Here is a 23,793-nt window from a genome sequence, read left to right on the forward strand (position 1 = left end):
ATATAACAAAACAATGCTAACCTTAAGTTTAATGATTTCCATTTGCAATATGCTGCATGCATTCATTGATCATATGCAGCCATGTTAGCATTAAAGCTCAAGGGGCTCTTGAGTTGCTCACTGTTTATAGGATGAGATCACAGTCATTGGATCATCAAGGCTGGAAAAGCTCCCTCCAATCATCAACTCCAGTCATCAATTGGCAAAGCTGTAATTAGCAGGACAGCATTATCAGTCCTGAGGAAAGCATCACATCAGCTGTGCAGTGGCATAATGAGACCTAGTGAAATTTAAAGCTCTTCCTTCTGGAAAGTTCAGTGAACTGTTTTTGGGAAATGTATCAGCACACACCGAAGAACACAGAAAGAACTTACAAGAATCACAGTTTGGGTTTTGCAATTCCATACTTTAATTAGTTCAGCATGTATTATTTCTTTTCCTTGCTCTAATCAGCCTTGTATTGCAATCCTTATTAGGAAAGTAGCAAGTATATCCATTTCCTAGGCCAGAACACAAACCACAGATTCACAAATTGTTCCTAAGCCTCAGTTTCTTAACTCCTTAAGCGTGTTTAAAAAAAAAAAACAATTCTGCAATTCAAATACCTGATGGCGAGACACAGTGAGAGCAGACTCCATCATGGAAGAATACGACACTGCTCCATTACAGGACTGCACTTCCAAGTCTCACCTGCTCAGGAAACGGAGGTTACAGATCAGCCCCTCACAGAACTCTGACCTGCACTGTGCTGCCGAAACAGCACTGAGGAAAAGGTTGGTTTTTATTGTCTCACTCTTGGCAAAAATCAAAGCCTTTGGGAGGAAATAATTAAAAAAAAAATATATATAGGGGATCACAGACATGAGGAACAGTTATAAGCAAGGGAATAAAATGACACTGTGAAGGTTTTTGAGGTGTACACATACTCAGTAGCGAAATCCTCCTTCACAACAGGGAAGATCTGACAACAAAGCACAAGTCTACCTTAGCGAGGTCAGCATAGATAATGTGCATTACACAGCAGGCTTCCAAACAGAAAAACAACTTGGATTCTGGAACACAAAAAAGAACCCAAATCTTATTAGTTCGGAAACTTCAGAGAGAATAAAGCCTGTAAAGTGGACTGACTTTCTAAAACTGAAAAACGTTTCCTACCACTGCAATCACTTGAAAATATCAGGTAGTGTTGTACAGCTCTTTTTCTGCCTGTCCCCAGGGCTCTCCCAGCTCCAGCAGCTGTGTTATGGCTGTGGCAAATTTCAGATTCCTGTGAGCTACAGATAGGCTCTTCCCAGCCTTGTGCTGGTGAAGGAGCACCTCTACTGGTAAGGGGGGAATAAGGGTTGATTCCTTCACTCCTTTGAACAGCTGTGAAAAACAACAGTGCAGGAGGTAATTTTGGGGAAAAAAAATCTGATGAAGCTGATAGTAGCTTTTGTAATTTGCTGTCAATCCATTTAGTTGATTGAGCTTTAAGATCCAACAGGCAGAATATCCAGGAAAAAGTCCAATGTCTACAGAGGGTCAGATAAACATGCAGCTATTGCAAGCAGAAGAGAAATCTTATTGTGATGTCCCATCACTGCAAATTACCCATGACTTTTTGTGTACTTGTTTTAAGGACAGCTTCTGGACTTTGCTGGACATCTCCTGACTCCATGCTACTCACAGTTCCCGAGGACAGGTGACCTGTGTGCTGGGTGCAGGTCACTCTGGAAAAGCAGCCACGCAGTGTGCATGAGACCAGCACTATGCACAGTGGCAACCCGTGGCAATGGATGTGTGTCAGCATGTTAAAAAGTAACACTCCAGAGTTAAAATGTAATTTTCCATAGGAAAAAATGTTCACTGTACCTAGGAGCAAATCTAGGAATAGGAAAGTAGTTTAAGCCGATGCAAATATTTGTAGCCACAAAATATTACAAAAGAAAACCAAAAAAAAAAAAAAAACAAACCCAAAAACTCCAACAGCAACAACAACAAAAAATTTGAATTCCAATCAGAAGACACTTCTTGACACATCTCAGAAAGAATAAAAACCATGTGTAAAACATTACACACTACATTAGTATATAGCTAATAAAAACAAAAAATCAGCCAAACTTTACAAACAGGATACAAACAGCTCTCCTTTTGCAATAAGGATATCAGATAAAAACAGTTATGAAATACACTGAATACATGTGTACAGGGAGGCTGCCCTTCCCTCCTCCCAGTGCCTTCAATCCTATTAGCTCTTCTTTTGAGGGCTTTTTTCAGCTTTCCCACTGTTCATAGAGAACTTTAGCTGATATAGAGTATGATGCTCAGGAAGCAGGAGAGGAGAGAGGAGATCAAACTTCTTGTTGATCCATTTATCTTTGCTGTCTATTTCACATCACTAGGCCAGTTACAGATCCGAGTTCAGGAAGTTTCTATCTCAGAGGCTTCTTCTATGAAGTTAGCAACAGGACTGAGGAGCAGGAGTGGGAACAGCTTATACTCTCCATTTCCATCTTCCGAGAGGAGAGGTGGATCACCCATTCCCAGAGTGTCCACTGGGGGCTCAGCCTGGTCTGCTGGAACTGCCAGTGGCAAGACTGTTTCACTACCTGAAGGAGGATCAGGAGTGGGTTTGTCCTCCAGGGGAGCCAGGAGGAGGTCTTTTGGATCCTCTGTCTTCCCGCCAGCTTCACCAGAAGGCAGTTCTTCAAACAACGAAAGCAGAGGATTGGCCCTGTACTGTATCAGCTGCATATCTGAGGGAAAACAAACATTTTAAACTCCGGGCTCCTACAATAAATAAGTGAAGTCTCTTACTCAAGGCAAGGAAAACCGGAGAGGCTGCTTCAAAACTTGGTTCACTAAAGAAAAGCACACAGCTGAGCTCTGACAGATTACACCAGCAGCTGCAGGAGACTAAGGCCTGCAGCTAAGGCTCCTGTGACTTTTAAGATCAATGTCTGAAACACACTTCAAGTCCCTACACACTCTGCATGCACTGGCATCACTGAAGTAGTGAGTTGCACTGCATTTATGTGGGTTGTAGCCTGCATAGGAGATACTTCCACAGTGGCATTTGCATTTCTTCCCCATACTGTGGCACTCTGTCACACATAAGAAAAGAGGAACAGTTAACACCAACATGGGAAACAGAACAGGGTTTCTAAATCTGAGGCACAGCTCCATTAAGATCAAGGAAATCCCAGTTGTCGTAAACATTTTAAGCCCAGGCCAAGAAGGAAATAAGCCATATTACAGGCTAGAAAAATTCCATTTCAACCCAGTTTTGGAAGAGTATGGAACTGTCACAGCTCTCTGCTCCTTCCAGCCCACCTTTGCTTCCTGCTGTTTCTCTCTCACTTGCTCCCAGATCTTCAGTGCTGTCTCCCATGTTTGCAATCTGAAACAAAAAGGACAGAGAATAAGACAGAATGCTTAACAAAAAAATCCAGTTTACTGACTGGTTAGCAACATCAGTGGCGAAGGGAGGAGGGAAGAGGAATGAAACAGCTGACCAATGTAAACTGACCTCACAAACCCATTTACTGGAGATAAAGGCTAGTGAAGACACTGTGAAGTACAGACAAAATTATCTTACCAAAATCAAACAATCTTCTGATTAGCAAATATTTATTTTTCCAAACCAGAAGTTTGCCTTGTTGGAATAACACAGTTAAACATGGTTTCATCATGTTTTCATCAAGTTTTGCAAACACAGCTTGAACACAGCATTTTACCTCAGCTTATGAAAAGGAAGTCTTAATTTGAAAACTATTTCTGGGCTACAATGCAAGAATCCTTTTGTAATACGAAATAATCTTAGGAACAGAGAAGGAAAATTACTCTGAGTTCCACACATCCTCTCAGGAAGTCCTACACAGCCACGTTCAGAATAAATACAGCATACTGTGTTCTCTTTTTGTTTTTCCATTATATTTTTCTTTAAATATTTTCCTTCAGCCTTCTGACAGATTGCATTGAACTGCAATCCCAGGTCTCATTATTATGTGCAAAAAGACAGCAAGTCAAGAAACTCACCTCACACATACCAGAAAATGCCAAGATTTTCTAACCTCCTCTTCCTAAACAGAAGTTATAGAAGTAATAGATAGGACTAAAAAAAGTTCCTCAACATAGACAGCTGATTCAGCAAACTCCAGTTTTCTTCTTCCTCATGGTCTCAGATGCCCTTATTATAAAGTAATGAATACCTTATTTTAAGCCAAGTGGCACATCATAAGAGATGAAATTCTTTTGAGAATCCTCTTAAATTCCTTTATACCAACAGCAATAACAGAAAGCATTAAATCACCTAGATTAGACAAAATGGTAGTTTCATCCCGTGCTTTCGGTCCAGCCCCTATCCTCATATTACGTCAGTCATAATTTAACTTCCAACAGCATTATAACCCTCCCCATCATAGAAGCAAATCTTCCTCTTACATTTTCCATACCAGGGGAATTTTCCATCAAGTTCATATCCAGGGCTGGCAGTTCAGGGTTAAACACCTGAAAGCAGAACCAGGTCATACATACGTAGGAGAGTATATCACATAATAAAGTTACTAAAGCAAAATTTCAGAGCAATTCCACCCCATCCACCCATGTAATCACAGGGATGGTGGCTCACTTGCATGTCTACTGCAATATACTTTAACCCTGTGGCAGTTAACTGAGCTCACAGGAGCTGTACATGATAAAAACACTACATGAACTGAGAATGGCTCTCTATATTGGTTTGTACTTTGTTACACTCCTTGGATGACTATGCACCACTCTAACCACAACTATTTGCCTTTCAGGTTTTTCTTCTCACTTAATCATTACAGCAAGGAATAAATCTGTAAAATCTCATAAAGCAACCTAACCAGCATCAGACACCGGAATACATGAAAAGGCACTTACATCGCTGAAAGCTTCAGAACCAAAGCTATACGGCTTCCCAGATAACATTGCTTGAAGCTCTTCAAGGCTGGCATCAATGCAATTAAGAAAATCCTGAATTTCTTCTCTAAAAAAAGGCAAAATTATACAGTACAGTGTAAGAAAAAGTCAGCACTCAGGGCCCTTTTTTGCTCCACAGGGCAGGAAAAACCTTTTAGAAGTGAGAAGTGTAGATTTCTGGGTTATTACAGCTGTTGGGTAAGCAGAGTATCAAGACTGTATTATTCATAATCCAGAACAGTTTATTACCAGAGGTACAAAACCACAGTCCTGCATCAGTTTCAGCGGTCCAATTCTTTACCCAGCAGGTATAAGGACACCTGAAGAGGGGAGTTAATACCTGTCCAGTAAAGGATCACTTTGGTTTCCAGAGTTATTCTCATTCAAGATGGAGTCAATCACTGACACGGGGTCTTCTGGAGCATTAGCTTGTGCAGTGTGCAGTTCTACAGCAACGTTTCCCATTTCATTGGATTTGCTGACATCATTTATATGAACTGGAGGGATAGGTTCTGCACAGCTTAACTCATTGGGCTGTGATATTTGACAAACAGGCAAGCCAGGATCCAGAGCTGTCTGTGTCTCTCTAGAATGTGACCCAAAGAGAAAGACAGGAAAATTCATCAACCATGTTACTGCTCATTGCACATTTAATATTTTAATGCCTAGTGAGGTCAATTTCACCAAGGGCTCACATAAGCAATGATTTCTTAAATAAAATAAGGTAAGTGCCTTCCTAAAGGGAAATGAAGGATCACTTGTTAAGGCTTATTCAGTTAGCACAGAACACTCTGTTTACACTGATTCATAAAACTGTTAGAGTTAGAAGACATTTTAAAGACCCCCAGCCCAAACAACCTGCCACCGGCAGGCACACCTTGCACTGCAGCACACTGCTCTGCAGCCCTGCCAAGCCTGACCTCGAACACTTTCCATCACCGGTCACCCACAGCTTCTCTGGGCAACCAGCTCCATCATCTCACCACCCTAATCACAGAACGAACTGTTCTTTCTATCCAATTTAAATCTACCCTCCTTTAATTTAAAACTATTGCCTCTTATCCTGTCACTAGAGGTCCTGACAGAAATCTCTCTTTCTTCTCACCCCCTTTTATATATTAAAGTCGCACCTTTTCAGTATCTAGAAATAAAAGCTCCACCTTTAAGCCTTTAATACTTTCTACATAGGATAAAGCCAAAGAAAATCTGTGACTTTTTAAAAGTTTCCAATTTTATTTATTTATTTATTTATTTATTTATCAGAAAAAAATCTAAAAGCTTTCTTCTCCAGCATGGTGACCAAATGTGGGCTCTGGAACTCTTTAGATGATTGATAATGAGCTCTTAAATAGAACACAGGGAATGTTCTTGACTTCAAGTAACGAGATTCTGACAGACCAAAAAGGGCAGAAAACCACATAGACATGTGGTGGTAGGGAAACCTAAAACACCTTGTCTCTGGAAATAAAAGATTCCAAATTGGTCTGTTTATTACTCTGAAGGTTAATAACTGAGTGGATTTTTCACAATAATCTGAGATGACAAAAAGAAGAGTGCCTTTCCTCCTGCTACACTTAACGTAATATTAGCAAGAACAGTACTGAAATCAGAAATAAAATTACAAATTTTGCATTAGCAGTAAACAATGAACGCATTAAGTTCCTTGTTTGGTCAAAAAGTGACATACTTATTTGTTGAACAGAAAAAAGCAAGTTCCCAGAAATAATACCACAGAATCACACCACGGTTCAGTTGGAAGGGACTTTAAGGCCCAACCATACCCAACCTATGCCACAGGCTGGCTGCCCCCAGCTCAGGCTGCCCAGGGCTCACCCATGGCCTCGGAAACCTCCAAGGACGGGGCACCCAAAGCTCTGGACAGCAGTGCCAGGGCCTTCTGTCCTCTGAGTAAAATGTTTAACTTGAACTAACATAATTACTTAACAAGTTAAGTATAAATCTTCACATCTTTACACATACCTGTCTCTGCCACTTGTGTGTGCTACAGCAAGGAGACCATTGGTGGCATTTTCCAGGGTATCAGTGATGTCTCGGATGATGAGACCTGTACGATTTCCATCCTCATCATCTGCATTATGTTCAGAAAAAGCCATCTGTAGGATAGGATATATCAAACAGAAGGAATAAACCAAAAAGATTCTGTCATTTTTCAAATGTTTACTCTCTTCTCTTCTTGCAGCTTGCATTTCCCACTCAGGTTTCATCTACACCAAGCTGTACTGATTTGCATGACTTTACAGACAGGGCAATGATTTAAATTGGTCTATTTCAAAATAGAGTGCATTCAATTATAGCATTAGCACACCAACAGCTGTAAGGAGAACTTCAGGATCACTGTACAGCACCTTGTCTAACTCAGGGTCTCTTTCCCTGCACAGACTTACTGCTTGGCCACTCTCCACAGGTATGCGCACATACTGACGGCTGTACTTGGAAGGTGAAGCACCTGCAGCATCTGTCAGAGACCTGAGACAAAATGCAACATTAGTGGATTCTGATGCAGCAAACAGCTGTAGAAATGCTCGACATGCACAGGAGCAGTAAGAACTATTACTCATCCACTTCTAAAGCCAGCTTTTTGACATTGCTTTTAATAAACAGATGGCAGACAGATCAAAATATAATTACACTTTCTGTTTTGTAGTGAATCAGTAACACTGGCACTCCTTTTCTTAAAATAAAATAAAATAAATAAAAAAAAGTTACCATTTCCAGCAACTGTTTCCTTCAAAATATAGAACATATACTTTACTGTCTTCTCATCCTATTCAGTTTTGATTATAAAAAATTCATGCATTTTTCAACTTCTACCACTTTTCTCAAGCATGAATAAAAGAATACAACAGTGGCTGTGGTTCTCTATACAGCCTAAGAAAAGCATCTTGCTTCTAGAAGTTGATTCATCTCCATAGTGCACATCGGATGCTGCTTTGTGACCTATCCAGTAATTACCTTTTCCTTTTGACCCCAACAATATAATTTCCTCGCATCAAACTTAGTATAAACTGAAGAATCTAAAAAGGAAAAACAAAAAGCCAAAAACAAATGATCAGCTTGGCAACGTGAATACTACAACATTAACTCAGACTTAGCTTTTATGATTTAAATTAGCAGGTAAATTAAATATCTACTCATGCTCTTATCTTAAAAAGCAAAACGATAGTTACAAAAGGCACTGAAAAACAACCTCATTTGGACAGATTTTATTTATTTATTTATTAAGTGTAATAATATAGCACAGGTCACTATGGAAGATTCCAGACCAGAAACAGATGAGTGATAAACCAGAGAAAACCTGATCCAGTGCAGAAACTCCTATAGTTTCCACACCAACTTCTTGGTAGGTCTGTCTGGCCCTTCACAGGCTCCATTCTGTGTGCCTGCTGTCTCTCCCTTCAGGTTCCCATTACACTGACTGCAGCCCCACATTTACCCCCTGTTAGCTTGACTTTCTGCTTTCTCTACAAATAAGATTCACTGAATTGGAATTCTTTTCATCAATATTTTCTTTAGTTTTTGCTTGTGATTCTTTGCTGTGCTGCTTCTTGGACACTCAGGAACTGTGAACATTTTCGTTATGCTGTATTAATTTAACCTGTTCAGCTCTGTGTCATTTGTCATTCTACATAAGCAAAGAATGCCATCAGGTATCACAGAGGCAGGAATAAGGATGGTAGCACTGAAGATGCTGCAATGGTACCTTAGACAGCAGCTTCTGTTGTTGACTGTGCTTCTGCCTTAGAACTGCCACTTCTTTCCACAGGGCCTTATTTTCTCTGCAATGCAGAATAAATCAGAAGACAGAGGATGAACAGAGTTTACTTTATATGATTTAGTTTCACAGCTTTCAAACTTTCACAGTACCTTGCAGGACCAATGGCAACATTTTTTCCATGGGTAACTAACAATTGGTTCATCAGATTCACTGCTCTAAGCTCTGGGTAAAACTAACTCCTTTCTCCTTCCAGCAGGACCAAAAGCTCACTAACAGCAAGTTCTAATCTTCCACTGTTCCATCAATAATACTGATTTGAGGATACTCCTTCTTTCAAAGCCTCCAAATCTTAAAATAAGGACGTGGTGTTTGGAAACAGGCTAAGTGCAATACAGACCACCTCAGAATGATTTTGAATGATTTATAAAACCAAACAGGAGGTGCAGCATATGCATCTCCTGGTTTATATCCCTGGTTGATACCCACTTGCATGCCAGTGATCTGGGTATATTATCATTGCCCATACAAAAAGCATGAGGGAGCAGAGACAAGGAAGCACGAAGTCCATTTCTGATCAGGAAGAAAACCAAACATTAATTCTAGTTATATCTAGCCCTCTTTTGTGTTTAGAAGAGGAAAAGCTTTGATCCCCCTTAAAAGCTACTATAGATGATGGCAACCAAAAGCAAAACTGAAGATAGCTAAGAAACTCACAGTTTGAATCTCTGGTCTGCTACTGGATTATGGAAACAAACCAGATTCAGATTGCTGTATGGCATGGAATGAGGATTCTTAGGAAAAATAATTTGCAGTTCAACTGAAGCACGTATTTAGCCAAGCTCCATTACATGCGAACCCTATTCAGTGCCTAAGTGCTCCTGCAACAGGTGGTACCTCTTCATGTTAGCCAGTCTGATATCCATGTTGTTCTGCTGCTCTCTCATTTCCTGGACTTCAGAGAGTACTTTGTGTAAGTCCTCTGTGCAGACCTTGAGATCCTCAGTTCTTACTGCAGACACCTAAAATAGGACCAAGTTATACACGCTTCACTAACAACAGTGCCTCTTACATGCTGTTTTAAGTGAGCAGTCGAAGGGCTATGGAAGGGACATAAATTTCATTAGAACATTAGGTAAGATTACTAACTTTTACACATCACAAAATACCACAATTGATAAAGATGACAGACCTTATGACAATCTCGACTGAAAACAAACAAGATGTGAATGAAAACATAAACACAATTCAAGCTAAATTCCAAAGCACTGATTGAAAACGGCCTTCAGTGAGGGGTTCTCTCTGCCAGCTCTGGTGAACGCTTGCCCCCTAGTGTCAAAAGGTAAGGCAAAACCAAAAGGACTGATGGAGGAGTAAGGAGGGGATGGTCACATTCCTTTTACGCGTGGGAATACCCACCTGCACAGGAACAGCAAATTGCCATTAAGTTACTAAGGAAAAAGTACAGGACTCTAATCACATGACTGAAAAATTTGTCCCACACCAGGTGAAATGCAGATTCCTAAAGCACTGCTTCATCTTTATCTCTCAGTGACATGCCAAGACTTTGCAGACTTGTCCTCACAAAGTCAGAGCCCAAACTGTTTCTCTACCCACAGCAAAACCTAAAAATGTCACCTCTTCAATTAAGCTCAGCAAAGAGTTCCGTTTCTCCTCCCCACAGTTCCATAATTAAAATATTCCAGTTCCTTTGGTAACTCTGTGGTGGTGCCACTGATACAGTTCTTACATACAGTTCTAGTTTTAAAACAATAAATGTAAGTTTTATACACAAGTTACAAAATAACAGGTCTCATCATGTATGAGCCATACATACAGGCTTTGTAGGCATAATTTTAAACAATTATTTAGCCAAATACAGACTGCAATGAAATCAAACAAAGTTGTAGCAAGTAACCACCAGACCTCCCTTCCAACAGCATGCTGTCACTTTACTTATTTTGTTAAAATCCAAGAGATGTAGGAGAATCTGAGATGAGCGTATTGTTTCCGTGCAGGTTGGCTCACAGATCCCCACATTTATTTATTTTTAATTAAAAGTGGTATTAATTGGTCAAAAGAGACCTATAATGCTGTAAAGTAACGTTCCATCACTGTGGCATTATGGAATTCTGTGCCAGAACTGCTCCTGCTTCTAATACCTAACTCTTACATCACCTCTCTCATGCTGGTTTGAGGAATATACTTTTACAATTTGATACAGATTTCCCAAAAGCTGTCACTGCAGGATCACTACAGGACAGTCTATCCAATCCAGCTCAACTAGCTAACTGTCATTTCTCATGTTTTTTCCCCAACATTTTGAATTCTGTTTCAGAGTAAAACATCCTTCATCAAGCTAAAAGGCAGCTGAGTAATTGCCAAAGACAGCTCACAGCCCCCTGATGATGGTTGGCCGACAAGCAGCAAATATTTTCCAAAGCACACAAATCAACCAGGTATAATATGTGGTCACTGCACTTTGATGTTACAGCACACATTCGGTTTTTGATCTTAACTACTTTTACAAGGCTCTGGGGAGATCTGGCAGCAGCCTTTCTGTATCTGATGGGGACTATAAGAAAGAAGGGGACAGATTCTTTAGCAGGATCTATTGTGACAGGACAAGAGGAAATGGTTTCAAACTAAAAGAGGAGAGATTTAGATTGGGTATAAGGGAGATGTTTCTTTTACAGTCAGGGTGGTGAGGCACTGGCACAGGCTATTCAGAGAGGAGTGGGTGCCCCAACCCTGGAGACCCAAGATCAGGCTGCACAAGGCTCTGAGCATTGATGGAGCTGTGCCCATCCCTGTGCACTGCAGGGGAGTTGGAGAGTTCTTCCTGACCACAGTTTCAGAAGCTTTTCTATTTGTTGTAGATAATACCACATGCTAATATACTTTATGCACCCCAAATGAAATTCCCCTTCAGCACACCATCCCTTCATGAGAAGGACACCCAAAGGATATAGACTGTAGGTGCAAGTTTCAAATGCAGTCAGCATACCTCTTGGAAGGAAAGCCAAACTAAAACATTCTGCCAAGTCCAAGGAGCAGCTTTCTTCAAAGTTTATGACCATATAATAAGGGTGGTAAGACTGAGGCACACCAGCAGAGTGTGAATGAAATGGAGTAAAGAAAGGAAGTCCAGCATTCAGATGCACTCTTGTTTGAGACTGAAATACATTTCCATTCCAGATAATAAACAGCAGGAAAAGCTATGTTTTATCCAGTGCAAAAATCATATTTCCTGTGCAACAAGGAATATATTTCACCAGAATCTACATGAATGCCTCTGGCACTAAGTAGAGCTTTTGTCTTTTCATCTAGAGTACTCCACCCAGAGCAACACCCATTGGATACATAGTGCCATACATAATGTCAGCAGCTTACTGTCCCTTCATACCAGAAAGGAAGGTGTGCAAGCTAAGACAAGTTAGCAGTTACAGCATCTGCAAAGAGCACAAGTCTGTGTCAGAGAAGCAGCTGCTACTGTATTTGATCAACTGTCATTCTGAGCAAAGAGCTCAGCAAAGAATCAATCAAAACACAATTATGACTCTAGCTAATCCTCAAGCCTACTCTCTGCTTTTATTAACTTGGGCAATGCAACCACCGCATTATGACACTCTAAAGAAAGAACTCCAAAATTCAAATGTCAACATGATGTATCATGATAGTGTCTTTCTCTGGTGGTCACCACATTATGGGCTGTAATGTGCAAACAGAGAAAATATATACATACAGATACAGTTAAGACCAGGCCAAAATATATGAAAGAAAACTATAAACAAAAAAATGTAGCTTATTAGCAAAACCGGTGTTAGAGGAAAAACATAATTTATATGAGTTGATTACTGCTGCCTGTGCTGTACCCACACCATCTTTATCATTAATGAAACTGTTGAACACAGCTGGACCCAATATTGACCCTTGAGATACACCACTTGTTAACGACCTCCAGCTAGAGACTCTGCACCACTGATAAAAGCTGTAGACCTTCTCCAGTGTGTTGCTAGACAACAACAGGGTGTGTTTTGTTTAAGAGCTGACAGGAGGAGGCCAAGCCAAGCACTAGTGTGACATTCAGGAGGGAGCTGCTAAGGCTTGCCAATGCACAGCCTTGGTTCTCCAAGAATTTGTTGGCTGTAAAATGTTTGAAACACTCAGGATTGCTCTAGATAAGCTTCTTTTCATAACAAAAACAGTGAAGTAAATAAATGCTTAGACTGTACCTTGCGTTTGATGTTTTCCAATAAATGTGCATTTCCTTGCTTGAAGAAAGGGTGCTGGAACTCAATGACTGAGTTTTTCTCTGCTGTAATCATACCATTCTCCAAAGCAACCACCTTCCTGAAACCATCTGTGGAGAGGGATTGAAATAAAGTCATTTCTTTTAACGCAAAGCTTACTGTTACAAAACAGAGGTAAAGAAAACCGCAAAGCTACTGAAATACCTACAAGCTACCTACAGCTATTGGAAGCAGGAGCTTCCCCTTCAGTGCTCAACCATTTCACTGCTCTGATCACCACAGACATGTAACACACCTACCACACCAACAAATCATCTTGCAGGCTCTACAAACAGCATGCATGGCACTGGCCTGCTAGTCCTGGAAGGCAAGACAGTCCAAGTAATCACAGAAGCAAGTCAGCAGAGATTTCTTAAGACACCTCACATAAAATATCATCCCAAAGGAATGGACAGTATGTCCCACCCTCCCTTTCATCCCCATAAACTCAGGTCACTGCATACCAAAACAAATGCTGTTGTATCCCACCAGAGACTATAGAATAATAAAAGGAAGAGAAATCAGCCCTCAGACTATGGCAACACAGGCACATACAGCACTTCTTCCATCCCAGACCACCTGCATGAAATAACACATTGCTAGCTCTATTTTCACTACTGCTTTAAATACCAAAGGGAAGATGAAAATTAGTTGCCAGACCAATGTATATTCAAGTTTTTAACACAGCTGATATATTCCAGCCTCACCGCACCCACCTGAGGAAACTGTCATCCTTTATAGCATCCTTTATAGGAATATTTGTATTTTATCATTTAACACTGTCGTGACACAACCAACAATTGTTTCTTCACACAACAGGCAGACAGAGCATCCACCATATCCTCTCCTTTCCTGGGATGGATTCACTTAATCACTTAACCCCCTTACTCGAAGGCAAACAAGGCAGCCAATTTCTGTGCAGCCTGTACCTTCATGTGGCCCCAAATGGATCAACTCCAAATCAACTCTTCCTGCTTTGCCTACTGTACTGTCTTGGGTTTGCCATCTTGTTCTGACTTCACTGCCTGCACACACTGTACATGTTACAGAACAGGCAATACGTGATGCTCATGAGTAGAGCACAAAGAACATAAACAGGAGACTCAGTCCAGCTTGAGCCATCAGTGTGATTAACGCTGCTTCAACAGAGAAAGCAACACATACACATGCATGCACAGCAGCTGACTGCTTACACATGTTTAGCTGTCGGATGAAGCTGGAGATGTTGTTGTGTTTGAAGTACTTGGGGAGTAGCTCCTTGGCAAACCGCTGCTCGTCCAGGATGCAGAAGTTCTCACCATTCTGGGAAACAAGAGACAGTAGCAACGTTTCTGAGGCACTGCTCTGATGTCAGGAGCATTGCTATGGCACCATGGGCAAAACACAGCAAAGGGCATCACCTGAGTGAACTCAGTGAGCTTTCAAGACTGTAACAAACAAAGCTTGGAGAAAAAAAAAAAAAACCTCACATGGAACTGGGGTTTGGTTGTGGTGTTTTGTGGGGTTTTTTTTTGGTTTTTTTTTTTGTTTTTGGTTTTTTTGTGGTTTTTTGTGGGTTTTTTTTTTTTTGTTGTCGTTGTTTGGGGTTTTTTTGGGTTTTTTTTGCTGTTGTTTTTAACTAAAGTCGGACGTTTTGGCCTCGAGCCAAAGAAAAACCGTTCCATAAACACTCCCGGCACACGAAAGGCAGACGCCTCTCAAGCCGTGAGCTGCACCGCCCGGGGCTGCCGCTGTGCGCGGTGTCAACGCTAAAAATACCCGGGGGGCAGCGCGGGGCGGCGGCAGTACAGGGCGAACGGAGCGCCCAGGGAGCACCGCGCGGAGCCGGATGAAGCTCGTGCGTCCGTGTGAGCTCGATGCGGACAGAACGGATCGCTCTTCACCTCCGCCTTTTAAAGGCCGACACCCGGAGAAACGGACGGAAAAACACGCGTTAGGAAAGGACGCGGAACGAAAGTCAGCGCCGCCGGCGTTCGTGTCTGCGTGCGGCTGCGGTGTCCGCGCCTGGAGGCCGTCGGCGCCACGAGAGGAAAACAATTAAAGCTAATGGGTTCTCGGAGCGCCGCTGGGGTCCGTGGCTCAGACGCATCGCCCGCGGCACTGCCGTTCCGCCCCGATCGCCGCACGGTGCGGTCGGGACGCGGCACAGAACTCCTCCGGGCCCCGCTCGTGCCACGCGCCAGCGCTCCCGGCCCGGCGCGCCCTCCCGTCGCCCCCGCGGCCCCGCGTCTCCTCAGCCACCGCCTCGCTCCCCGCGGGGCCTCCCGGACCGCCGCCGCCTCCCGCCGCCCCGAGGCCGCCCTTACCCGGCTCCAGCAAATGACGTCATCGCTCTGCGGATCCTCCACCAGGGCCCACAGCTTGGCCAGGAAGCCGGGCACCGTGGCGGCGCCGGGGGCGGCGGGCAGCGCCGACCCTTCCTTCATCCTCCGGCCGGGCCGAGCTCCCGTGCAGCGGCCGCACGGACGGACGGACGGATCCCCACCGGAGACCGTGACGCCACGCGGGGCGGGACCTGCGGGCCAGGGCGGCTCGCTCGTCGGTGGGCGGGGTCTGCTGCCCGTTGCGGCCCGCTCATTGGTGCTCACAGCCGGGCCCCGCCCCGCGCGCCTCGCCCCGCCCCCCTGCCGGCTCGTGCCTCTTGTTTTGCTCTCGGGGGAGCGCGGCGCGCGGCCCCGTGACTGCACCGCGTGCCTTTAAAGGGACCGCGCGGCGGCAGCGTTGAACTCAGCGCGTCCCGCGGGAGGGAAGCGGCGGGCGGAGCCGCGTCCTCGGGTACGTTCCGCCGCTCTTCGGCCCTATCTGTGGGGGGCAGGTATGGGCCCGTGGTCGGGTACGGACGGGAATGCGCTGGGACAGGTGCGGGACGGCTCAGTGCTCTGGCCGCGCGTCGAGCTGCCGCCGCCGGGCTGTCGCTGTGCCGCGCACCTCAGCGGTGCCGCTCGGGCCCGGGCAGCGCCACGGGCGGCTTCACTCCTCCTGGAGAACGGATGAGCGCCTGTACGCAGAGTCGGTGTCGGGAGGACTGGCTCCCGCCGGGCGGTGCAGGGGGATCCCGGGGCCCCGCCCCCACCTGTACGCCGAGGGCGGTGTCCCCCGCCCGGGCAGACTTTGTCCCTGCGGTGCGGGGATCGCTGCTTGCCGGGCCGCTCCCTTCGTGCTGCCGTCACGGACGGAGATGTTCCTCTGCTGGCGGCCGACCCTCCTCACAGTAAGGGACGCGCGTGCTCCCCCTCCCTTTCTCGTTGGGTGCTGTGTTTTTTTCTCTACTGAAAAGCCCGAGAAGAACTCTCGTTCCGTCGGGTAATTTCGTCTGATACGGGGCAGTTGATTAGCGAGCCGCTTAACTTGAATTATTCGTTTACAATTCCTGTTTTATTAATTAAGAATAAAAAGACTCGGGAGTAGAAGGAGCTCTGCTATCCAGATAGCGATGTTCAGGGATGACCCACGAAAAAAAAACTTGCGTTTTTTTCTTGATCGAGTCTTATTTCAACAAAGGAGGAACTCTGGGAAGCGCAGTTCGATGGCCGCGGGCAGCGCGGTTGGGGGCTGAGCCGCGGGGCTGAGTAGAGCTGGGGGCTGAGCGTTGTGTCGGTGTTCCCAGCGGAGGGCGGCTTAACGATCGCAGCCATCCCTGTATCGCGAACAAAACCCGTCTGTGTTTGCATAGCGTTTTGCCACCATCCCCCTCTTGAAGTTTAAGAAAACCGATGGCGTTGCTCCTTTGTTGCATTTTTCTTGTGTCTTCTGTTTCTCTCTTCGAACTTGTTCAAAGTTGCCTTTATGTATTTCAAGAGCTGGAGTCTTTTAGCTGCTTTTTTTTCCAGGCTGCTCCTAATCCCGTTGTATTTCTGCGTGAAATCTTTCTTAAACGTTTTTCACGTGGGTTTATGTTTAGTTTCTCATCCACTTTATTCCTTTTCTTTTTTTCTTTATTCCTTTTTTTCTCTTATATCCTTTGTGTAATTCTGCACTCATATTCCATCGGTTTCTCCTTTGGACATTCTTCAGTAAGATAGAATACTGGGGGTGCTTTCACTTAATTCTTGCAGCTCTTCTTGAGTCCCTTGGAGTGTTCCTGGTGCCTCACAGTGACCTTGGTGCTGAGTGCAGTGTTTTATGAGCAAGCTCCTTGCTTCATGATGTACGTTATGGAAAACATTACTGGAACCAGTAGAAGAGACCGGTCTTGTGCTGCTAATCCAGACATACCCCTGAGTGGCAGAGAACCATTCTTTAAGGGCATCCTTGAAAGAAGTTGGAATTTGAAATGCTTCATGGTGTTGTATTTCTTGGGGGCTTAGTAGAGCAGAGAGGGATTGTGGCAGTGGCTAATGGTAGTTACTTGTTCAGGACTGTTTTCCATTGCCATTTATGTGGTCCCTTATGATGATTTGGGACCTTGGTGTTGGTGGAAAAAATGTCACTTGAAGTTCTGGTGCCTGTGGTAGGTTCAGCTCATGGCCCATCTGCTTTATGTCACGCAGCCTTAAGCATTGTGGGTGCCTCTGCTGCAAACAGCTCTGTTCACTTCATCCCCTCTGGGTGAAGGATTACCAATTATAGCAGCATTTTCTCAGCACTATTAAGCAAAATATTTGGAATTGCTGCTGACAAAGCAGTGAATTAAACTGATGAGAGAAGCATGGTGTGGAGTTGCGTGCTGATTATCAAAGCAAATCTGCCCTGCCTGTGCATTATGAGGATGATTTTCTTCATTTCTCACCCTGATGGGTGTTCAGGTAATGATCCCCCACAGGACTTCTACCTGATTTCCAACTCTCTCAAAAGCTGTCAGCTTGATGTTTGGTACCATCAAACCAACTTATTTAGGATAAAGTTATGTGATTGGATTCTGCTTCCTTTTCCTTTGTTTTTCTTCCCTGCAGATGTATCCTCCAGAAGAACATTCTGCTCACACCATGATGTGGATGTTCTGGCTGTTGCTGCTTTACATCCATTGCCCATCGCCCATGTTTGCTGGAGGCATCACCCGAGTCTATTACCTGGGGATCCGTGAGGTGGACTGGAATTATGCTCCAACAGGAATGAATGTGTTCAGCAACCAAAGCATTGCACGTAGCCTGTATGTTTAGTTCCGTAAGAACTGAGGCTTGTGCTGCCTGAGTGTTTTCTGAGTAATTCTGTGCAAGCATTCTGGGTCATCTAAGCAAGCAGGAGGCAGGATCAGCTGTGTGGTCTTTATGAGCTTAATGGTTAACTTGTCTTATCATAAGAATATAGAAACTGTACCAGTGGGGAAGCAAATGGTCAATTTAATGGAGCATCCAGTGACCAATGCCAGTTATGCTAGAGGGAAGTGAAAGCACTATAATAGAGCAGATTGTGCAATGCTCTGCCCTGAGGATTGGCATTTCCTACTTCCAGCTGATGCTGTAGGTATCCTGAAGCATGACAACTTTTCACCTCCATGTAAATGACTCCATGGGGCTGACTTGTTTTTGTGTAATTGAGTTTTCAAGCCTTGGAGGTGATGGAACTTGCTTAGTGAAACCTTAAGGTTGTTTAGAAAATGTACTGTTTTTGTGATGGAGGTAAATCTGGAAAGTGCAGCAATCCCTTTGAGTCACTACAAAAACAGTTTGTTCTTAGTTTTCAGAATAACAAACTTTTTTTTTGGTAGCTTTCCACAAATTTCTAAAGGCATTTGTTTTAGTCCTCTTACTAGGACAAGCTATTTGCTGGCCTGCCCAGTCACTCAGCTCTATGTGCCATAATAAATAGTGCCCAGGGGTTTCTACATCTTTCAGAAACACAGCAGGAATAGGAGGAGGAAAAGTGAGGGCTGTCAGTTCAGTGCGAGTCCCTTTTCTCTGGAGATGCCAGATGGACTCAGTTTGTTTGCAGGAAAAGAAGCTCCTCAGGGTCAGGCTGAATCAAGGTGATTCAGGTTTTTTCGTTGGTACCTGCAGTGATAACAGATACAGTATTTATAACTTTATCTTGGAGTACATGAAAAGAAATGAAATGAGAAGCTGTTGAACTCTTTTAAAGCTGTTACTACAAACAGTTAGCTAATAGCACTCCTATGTGCAATGATTGCAGAAGTGAAACTTCTAGCAATAAGAGAATTGGTAGGAGAATGGTAGAAGAACTCTTTAGTTTGAAAGGGATAGGCTGTGTGGAGAAAGATCGTAGAAAAGTATGAATTACCCATATGCTCTGATACTAGCTAAAGGGATAACTTCACAAACAGGAGCTTTAGATTGTATAGAGCCCAGCCCTTCACAGCTCTCAATGTCAAAAGCAGTGTTTGTTCTTTTGGCCTCTGCTGTCTGTCTTCTGGAGATGAGCACTGGCTTAGCCCATTTTGGAACAGTGAGCACTGCTACAGTCCTAAGGGGGTGGGGGAAGAAACCTGAGCTCTCATCTCTGCCTGTCTTGTTCATATCTGGGCTGTGACTCATCTCTTTATCTACTAAGAAATAGTCATAAAGAGCAAATATACTCATGTCTTGAACTTTAGCACCTCTGGAAGCTGTAATGTGCTGGGTGTATACATGCCATACTTGCCTGTCATTCTGCAAGTAAATGACAATCTGAGTAGAAAAGCGCCTTTCAGGCTGCAGGTCTTGGCTAGAGAACTGTGCGATTATTGTTCTAATTTTTAACCTTGTGAGACAGCAACAAAGCCTGCAGAGGCACTGAGATGTGTTTCCAAAGCACAGTGAAGGCTGAAGCAGGGGAGGGAAGGGCTTTGTTCTTCCCTGTGTCCCTTGTGTGTGACTGCTGGAGAAGTGCCATCCTTCCCACCACATGGTTTGTATAGCTCAGGGATGCGCACAGTGTCCTTCCATGATGAATTGAGGATGAGGCTATGGCTGTGTGTCAGCAGGAGTTTGCACCTCTATGTACCTGTGGCTGTTTCCAGCTGTTAGCTGCCCAGCGTCCTCTGCTGAATTTTGTGTAGCAGACAAAGCTGGTGGCTGTGCTGCCCCTCACAGCAGTCACAGTTGGAAAGCAGAGGTTTGCTGATGGGTGTGGATGTTAGGGTAGAGCATGGGAAGTTTCTGTGATGCTGAAAGCTTTGAGGCTTACCTGAGAGGAGCAATGGCGCACAGCTTTCTCCAGTATTACATTCTGTTTTGTGTAATGTGTGATTCACAGTGCTGCCTTTTCTTCTGAATTTAACAGAAAGGCCTCGGTGTTCCTCCAGCCTGGCAAGGACAGGATAGGAGGTACATACAAGAAATCTGTCTACAAGCAGTACACAGACTCCACCTATACCTCTGAGATTCCCAAACCAGCGTGGCTGGGGTTCCTTGGGCCCATCATCCGAGCAGAAGTGGGAGATACCATTAAAGTACACTTGAAAAACTTTGCTAGTCGGCCATATACAATCCATCCTCATGGTGTCTTCTATGAGAAGGACTCTGAAGGTAAATGAACCACTGCCATAAAGGAGATGGGTTTTTCTGGTTGGGAACTGAGGAATATGCACTGAGAAGTGTCTGTAAGACAGAGACTTGGTTAGCCCAGAGCTGTGTTACTGGAAAGCAGCTGCACTTTGGTCTGTACTAATCCAGCATTGTGACTTGACTTAGCTTCATGGATCTGGGAGCAGTCTTCTGACCTAGACATTGCAGTACATGGTCCAGATTTCTTGATTTGCATAGAACCTCTAGAATTTGCTGGTGGGTAAATGGCACAGGAGAAGAGTTATAGTAATTATTTGAAGTGTTTCTAAGAATGAAGTATGAGGCCAAAGAGCTGCTGTTTCAAGCAAACCTAGAGGCTTATAGGGAGGCTGGCTGGCACATGGCATTGTTGAAGGCAAAGCAGTGGTAGGCAGAATGAGAATAACCTTTCTGACTCTGCTAACCTGTTGGGCAAGTTGCCTTACAGCGGTTCTTTGCCTTGGTTTCTTTTTTAGAGAGTGATATTTAATTGCTGTTTCAACCTTGGGATGCTGAGTCTTGCTTTGAAAGATGCTACCAAACAACTTGTGTGCAGCTATCTGAGTGTGAAAGCTCATTATAAGGCTAGGTGTATGAATATTTCTGTTCTTGAATGGATGTTGATTGCTCAATTGTTCTAGGATCCCAGTATCCTGATATGTCCCCCCAGGATCAGAAGAAGGATGATGCTGTCTTCCCAGGAGGGAGTTACACTTACACTTGGACTGTCCCTGAAGATCACAGCCCAACAGCTGATGATCCAAACTGCTTGACATGGATTTATCACTCTCACATTGATGCACCAAAGGACATTGCATCTGGGTTAATTGGGCCATTGGTAACATGCAAAGAAGGTAAGAAGGGAAAGCAGCTGAGAGCTGTGGTTTATGGTTGTGAAGATTTTGTAGTGACTTGAACAGGGGCAGGATCAAAGGATGCTGCCAACTTCATAGGGAGAATGTGATATGTCTGGAGATGACAACACCTGTGTTCTGGTTGGGTTCCTGTCGTTAAGTTGCCTTTATCCTGTTGTGGCCAGATAGATGAGTTTGTAGGTTTATTGATTGAGGGAGCTATCTGAATCCATTTTAAGAGAAGGAATTTTGCATGAGACCTAGTTCATATTTTTTAAAAATAGAGGTACAGATTGATTTAAGCACTCAGAACACTGAAAGTGTTCTAGGTCAGCCATGCAGAGTTAGAGCTGTGTGGGACTGAACTAGCAGGGTTATATCAGAAGTACATGAGATTGCTAGAGCTCTGTAGTGTGCCAGAAAGGTGTAGTAAGCATCCATCTCTAATTTGTGTGATAAGCTGTTATTCTTCTATTGGTGCTTTAAGTCTTTAAAACCAACATCTGCTTTTCTGCACAAATGGGTATTCATTCTTCTTTTCTTTCACCCTAGGCATACTGACAGGCACTTCTCAAAGGCGCCAGGATGTGGATGTTGATTTCTTCCTGATGTTCAGTGTAGTGGATGAGAACCTAAGCTGGTACTTGGATGAGAACATTGCATCATTCTGCACAGATCCAGGATCTGTAGACAAAGATGATGAGGAATTCCAAGAGAGCAACAAAATGCATGGTCAGTGTCAATTCTGTGAAGCCACTGCCTTTGCCCAGGTTCTCTGCTCTGAATGTGTTAGCCCTCTGATATCTTGAAATGCACTTTTTGTTGCTGTATGCCAGGCTGTAGGTAGAGAGGAAAAGGGATATAGAAAGCTCCAAGATCATGTGCTAAGCACACCATCACAGAAACTGTGCAGCAGCTTGAGTTGGGGGGGGGGGGGGGGGGGGGGAAGTTGGAAGTATTTTGTTTTATTCTTTGGCTTGAGCGAGTCTGTTGCTTGGAGATTCTGAAAAATGGTTTGTTATGAAATTAGTTGTAGAGCCAAGCTCTCCTGAACAAGAAGAGGAAGGTTGGTTCTGGCTAGGTTCCTCCTTCATAGAATCACCAAGGTTGGAAAAGACCTAAAAGATCATCTAGTCCAACCATTCACCTATTACCAATAGCTCCCAAACATGTCCGTGCTGTGACCTGCAGGCAGAAGCTCTGGCCCTTTTTGTAACCTCTGATTTTTATCTTGCTTGCCTTTTCAGCTATCAATGGTTATGTGTTTGGGAATCTCCCTGCACTGACAATGTGTGCTGGGGATCACGTAGCATGGCACCTCTTTGGCATGGGCAATGAAATTGACATTCATACAGCCTATTTCCATGGAGAAACACTCAGCATTCGAGGTCATAGGACAGATGTGGCCAGCCTCTTCCCAGCCACTTTTGTTACAGCAGACATGATCCCTAGTAACCCTGGGAGATGGCTACTGAGCTGTCAGCTCAGTGATCACATACAAGGTAAGACAGACTGGAATCTGTTCTGTACTTTGTGGCTTTTTTCTCGCAGTGTCCATCATGGTCCCCATCACAGGTCTTGTGATGCACAGTTTGACTGGGGGGGCAGCTGTGCCTTTGGCAGCATTCCCACTAGAAATGTCCATAGTTACATGGGTGACTCCTTGTCATGTATAAAGTAGGGTCAGTTGGCTACTAATAAGGAGGTCAAACTTACTGGGGGTGGTGTGATGTTCTACATCTATTGCTGGTGAATGATAAATTTGACACAGCTGAAAGTGAAGATGAGACAGTGCCCTAAAAATACTAGTTCCTTCAAGAATCCCAGGTGTGATACATTGGAAGGCTGCTCTGCTGTCTGTCTGTACTTATGAAGCATCCAGAATTTAAGTGTAAGGAGCTCTGCTCACCAGCAGAAAGAAGATCCTTTCTGTGGGAACAACCTAATCACCTCCCAGCCATATACCTTCTGGGACAGCAGAGGAGGAATGTCTGGTTCTTGGTAGGAAGGTTCTTTGTTCAGTGGCTGAGAAGTGTAACGTTAAGCCCATATGTCCTCCACCCTGTCGTGGGCAGCTGGGATGGCTGCCATCTATGAAGTCCGGCCATGTTCTCGGCAAGCTCCAGAGCCCACCCTGCAGGGCAGAACTCGGAAGTACTACATAGCTGCAAAGGAGGTGCAATGGGACTATGGACCTTCAGGACATGACCGCAGCAGTGGGAAACAGCTGAGTGAGGAGGGCAGGTAAGCTGATGGTCTTGCAGCTGTGGTTGGGGGGGGGGGGGGAGCAGAATCTCTAGTCTGCCAGGGGGAGGCTGGTAAAGATAATGTAGGGTTTATTTCTTAGCACTCTATCTGCCTGCAGTTTACATGGAGGGCCCCATCTAGAAAAGTCAGCTGCTTTAGCTGGGCTGTACCAGTCTCAGGGGACTTCATATGAAAATGTGCTGTTGTGTTTCATAGCCTTATTTACAAACTCCAAGAGTTCCCATTTGTGTAGAATGTGAGCTGCTGCTTTTGTCTCTGGGCTTCGTTGCTGCTTGTTGTGTCTGACCTAGCAAGAAATG

At 44.2% G+C, this 23,793-nt stretch overlaps 2 protein-coding genes across 18 annotated transcripts in view; one reads left to right on the plus strand and one right to left on the minus strand.

The window, feature by feature from the left end:
- Positions 1-385: 385 nt before the first annotated feature.
- On the minus strand, positions 386-15,437 carry LOC107312528 (heat shock factor protein 3). Of its 8 annotated transcripts, none has more exons than XM_015860044.3 (13): positions 15,258-15,437; positions 14,145-14,253; positions 12,895-13,022; positions 9,557-9,681; positions 8,648-8,723; positions 7,900-7,961; positions 7,332-7,413; positions 6,907-7,040; positions 5,267-5,512; positions 4,888-4,993; positions 4,426-4,491; positions 3,316-3,382; positions 386-2,738 (listed from the first exon to the last, which is right to left on the minus strand). In XM_015860044.3, the coding sequence occupies exons 1-13, from the start codon at positions 15,375-15,377 to the stop codon at positions 2,404-2,406; spliced, it is 1,656 nt and encodes a 551-aa protein (XP_015715530.1). In that variant the 5' UTR covers positions 15,378-15,437; the 3' UTR covers positions 386-2,403. The 8 variants fall into 8 exon arrangements, with proteins under 8 accessions (XP_015715530.1, XP_085400521.1, XP_015715529.1 ...); XM_085544395.1 differs by having other exon boundaries at positions 386-3,086; XM_015860043.3 differs by having other exon boundaries at positions 7,293-7,413.
- A 129-nt stretch (positions 15,438-15,566) lies between these two features.
- Positions 15,567-23,793, plus strand: part of HEPH (hephaestin) — a 41,520-nt gene continuing 33,293 nt past the window's right edge. For 3 of the 10 annotated variants that reach the window (XR_014945057.1, XM_085544392.1, XM_032444556.2), the window contains exons 1-7: positions 15,770-16,162; positions 17,844-18,040; positions 20,110-20,354; positions 21,014-21,226; positions 21,779-21,958; positions 22,474-22,728; positions 23,302-23,470. Coding sequence is in view for 7 of the 10 variants with exons in the window: in XM_085544392.1 (XP_085400518.1) it covers positions 15,797-16,162; positions 17,844-18,040; positions 20,110-20,354; positions 21,014-21,226; positions 21,779-21,958; positions 22,474-22,728; positions 23,302-23,470 (1,625 nt within the window). In the remaining 3 variants the exon portion in view is untranslated. Of the gene's footprint in view, positions 15,727-15,760; positions 16,163-16,197; positions 17,697-17,843; positions 18,041-20,109; positions 20,355-21,013; positions 21,227-21,778; positions 21,959-22,473; positions 22,729-23,301; positions 23,471-23,793 lie in introns of those variants that run through there. The other 7 variants (XM_015860041.3, XR_014945059.1, XR_014945058.1 and 4 more) reach the window with 7 other exon arrangements.

This window comes from Coturnix japonica, chromosome 4, assembly GCF_054131305.1.
Source record: "Coturnix japonica strain WE chromosome 4, WE-NBRP24, whole genome shotgun sequence".
NCBI lineage: Eukaryota > Metazoa > Chordata > Aves > Galliformes > Phasianidae > Coturnix > Coturnix japonica.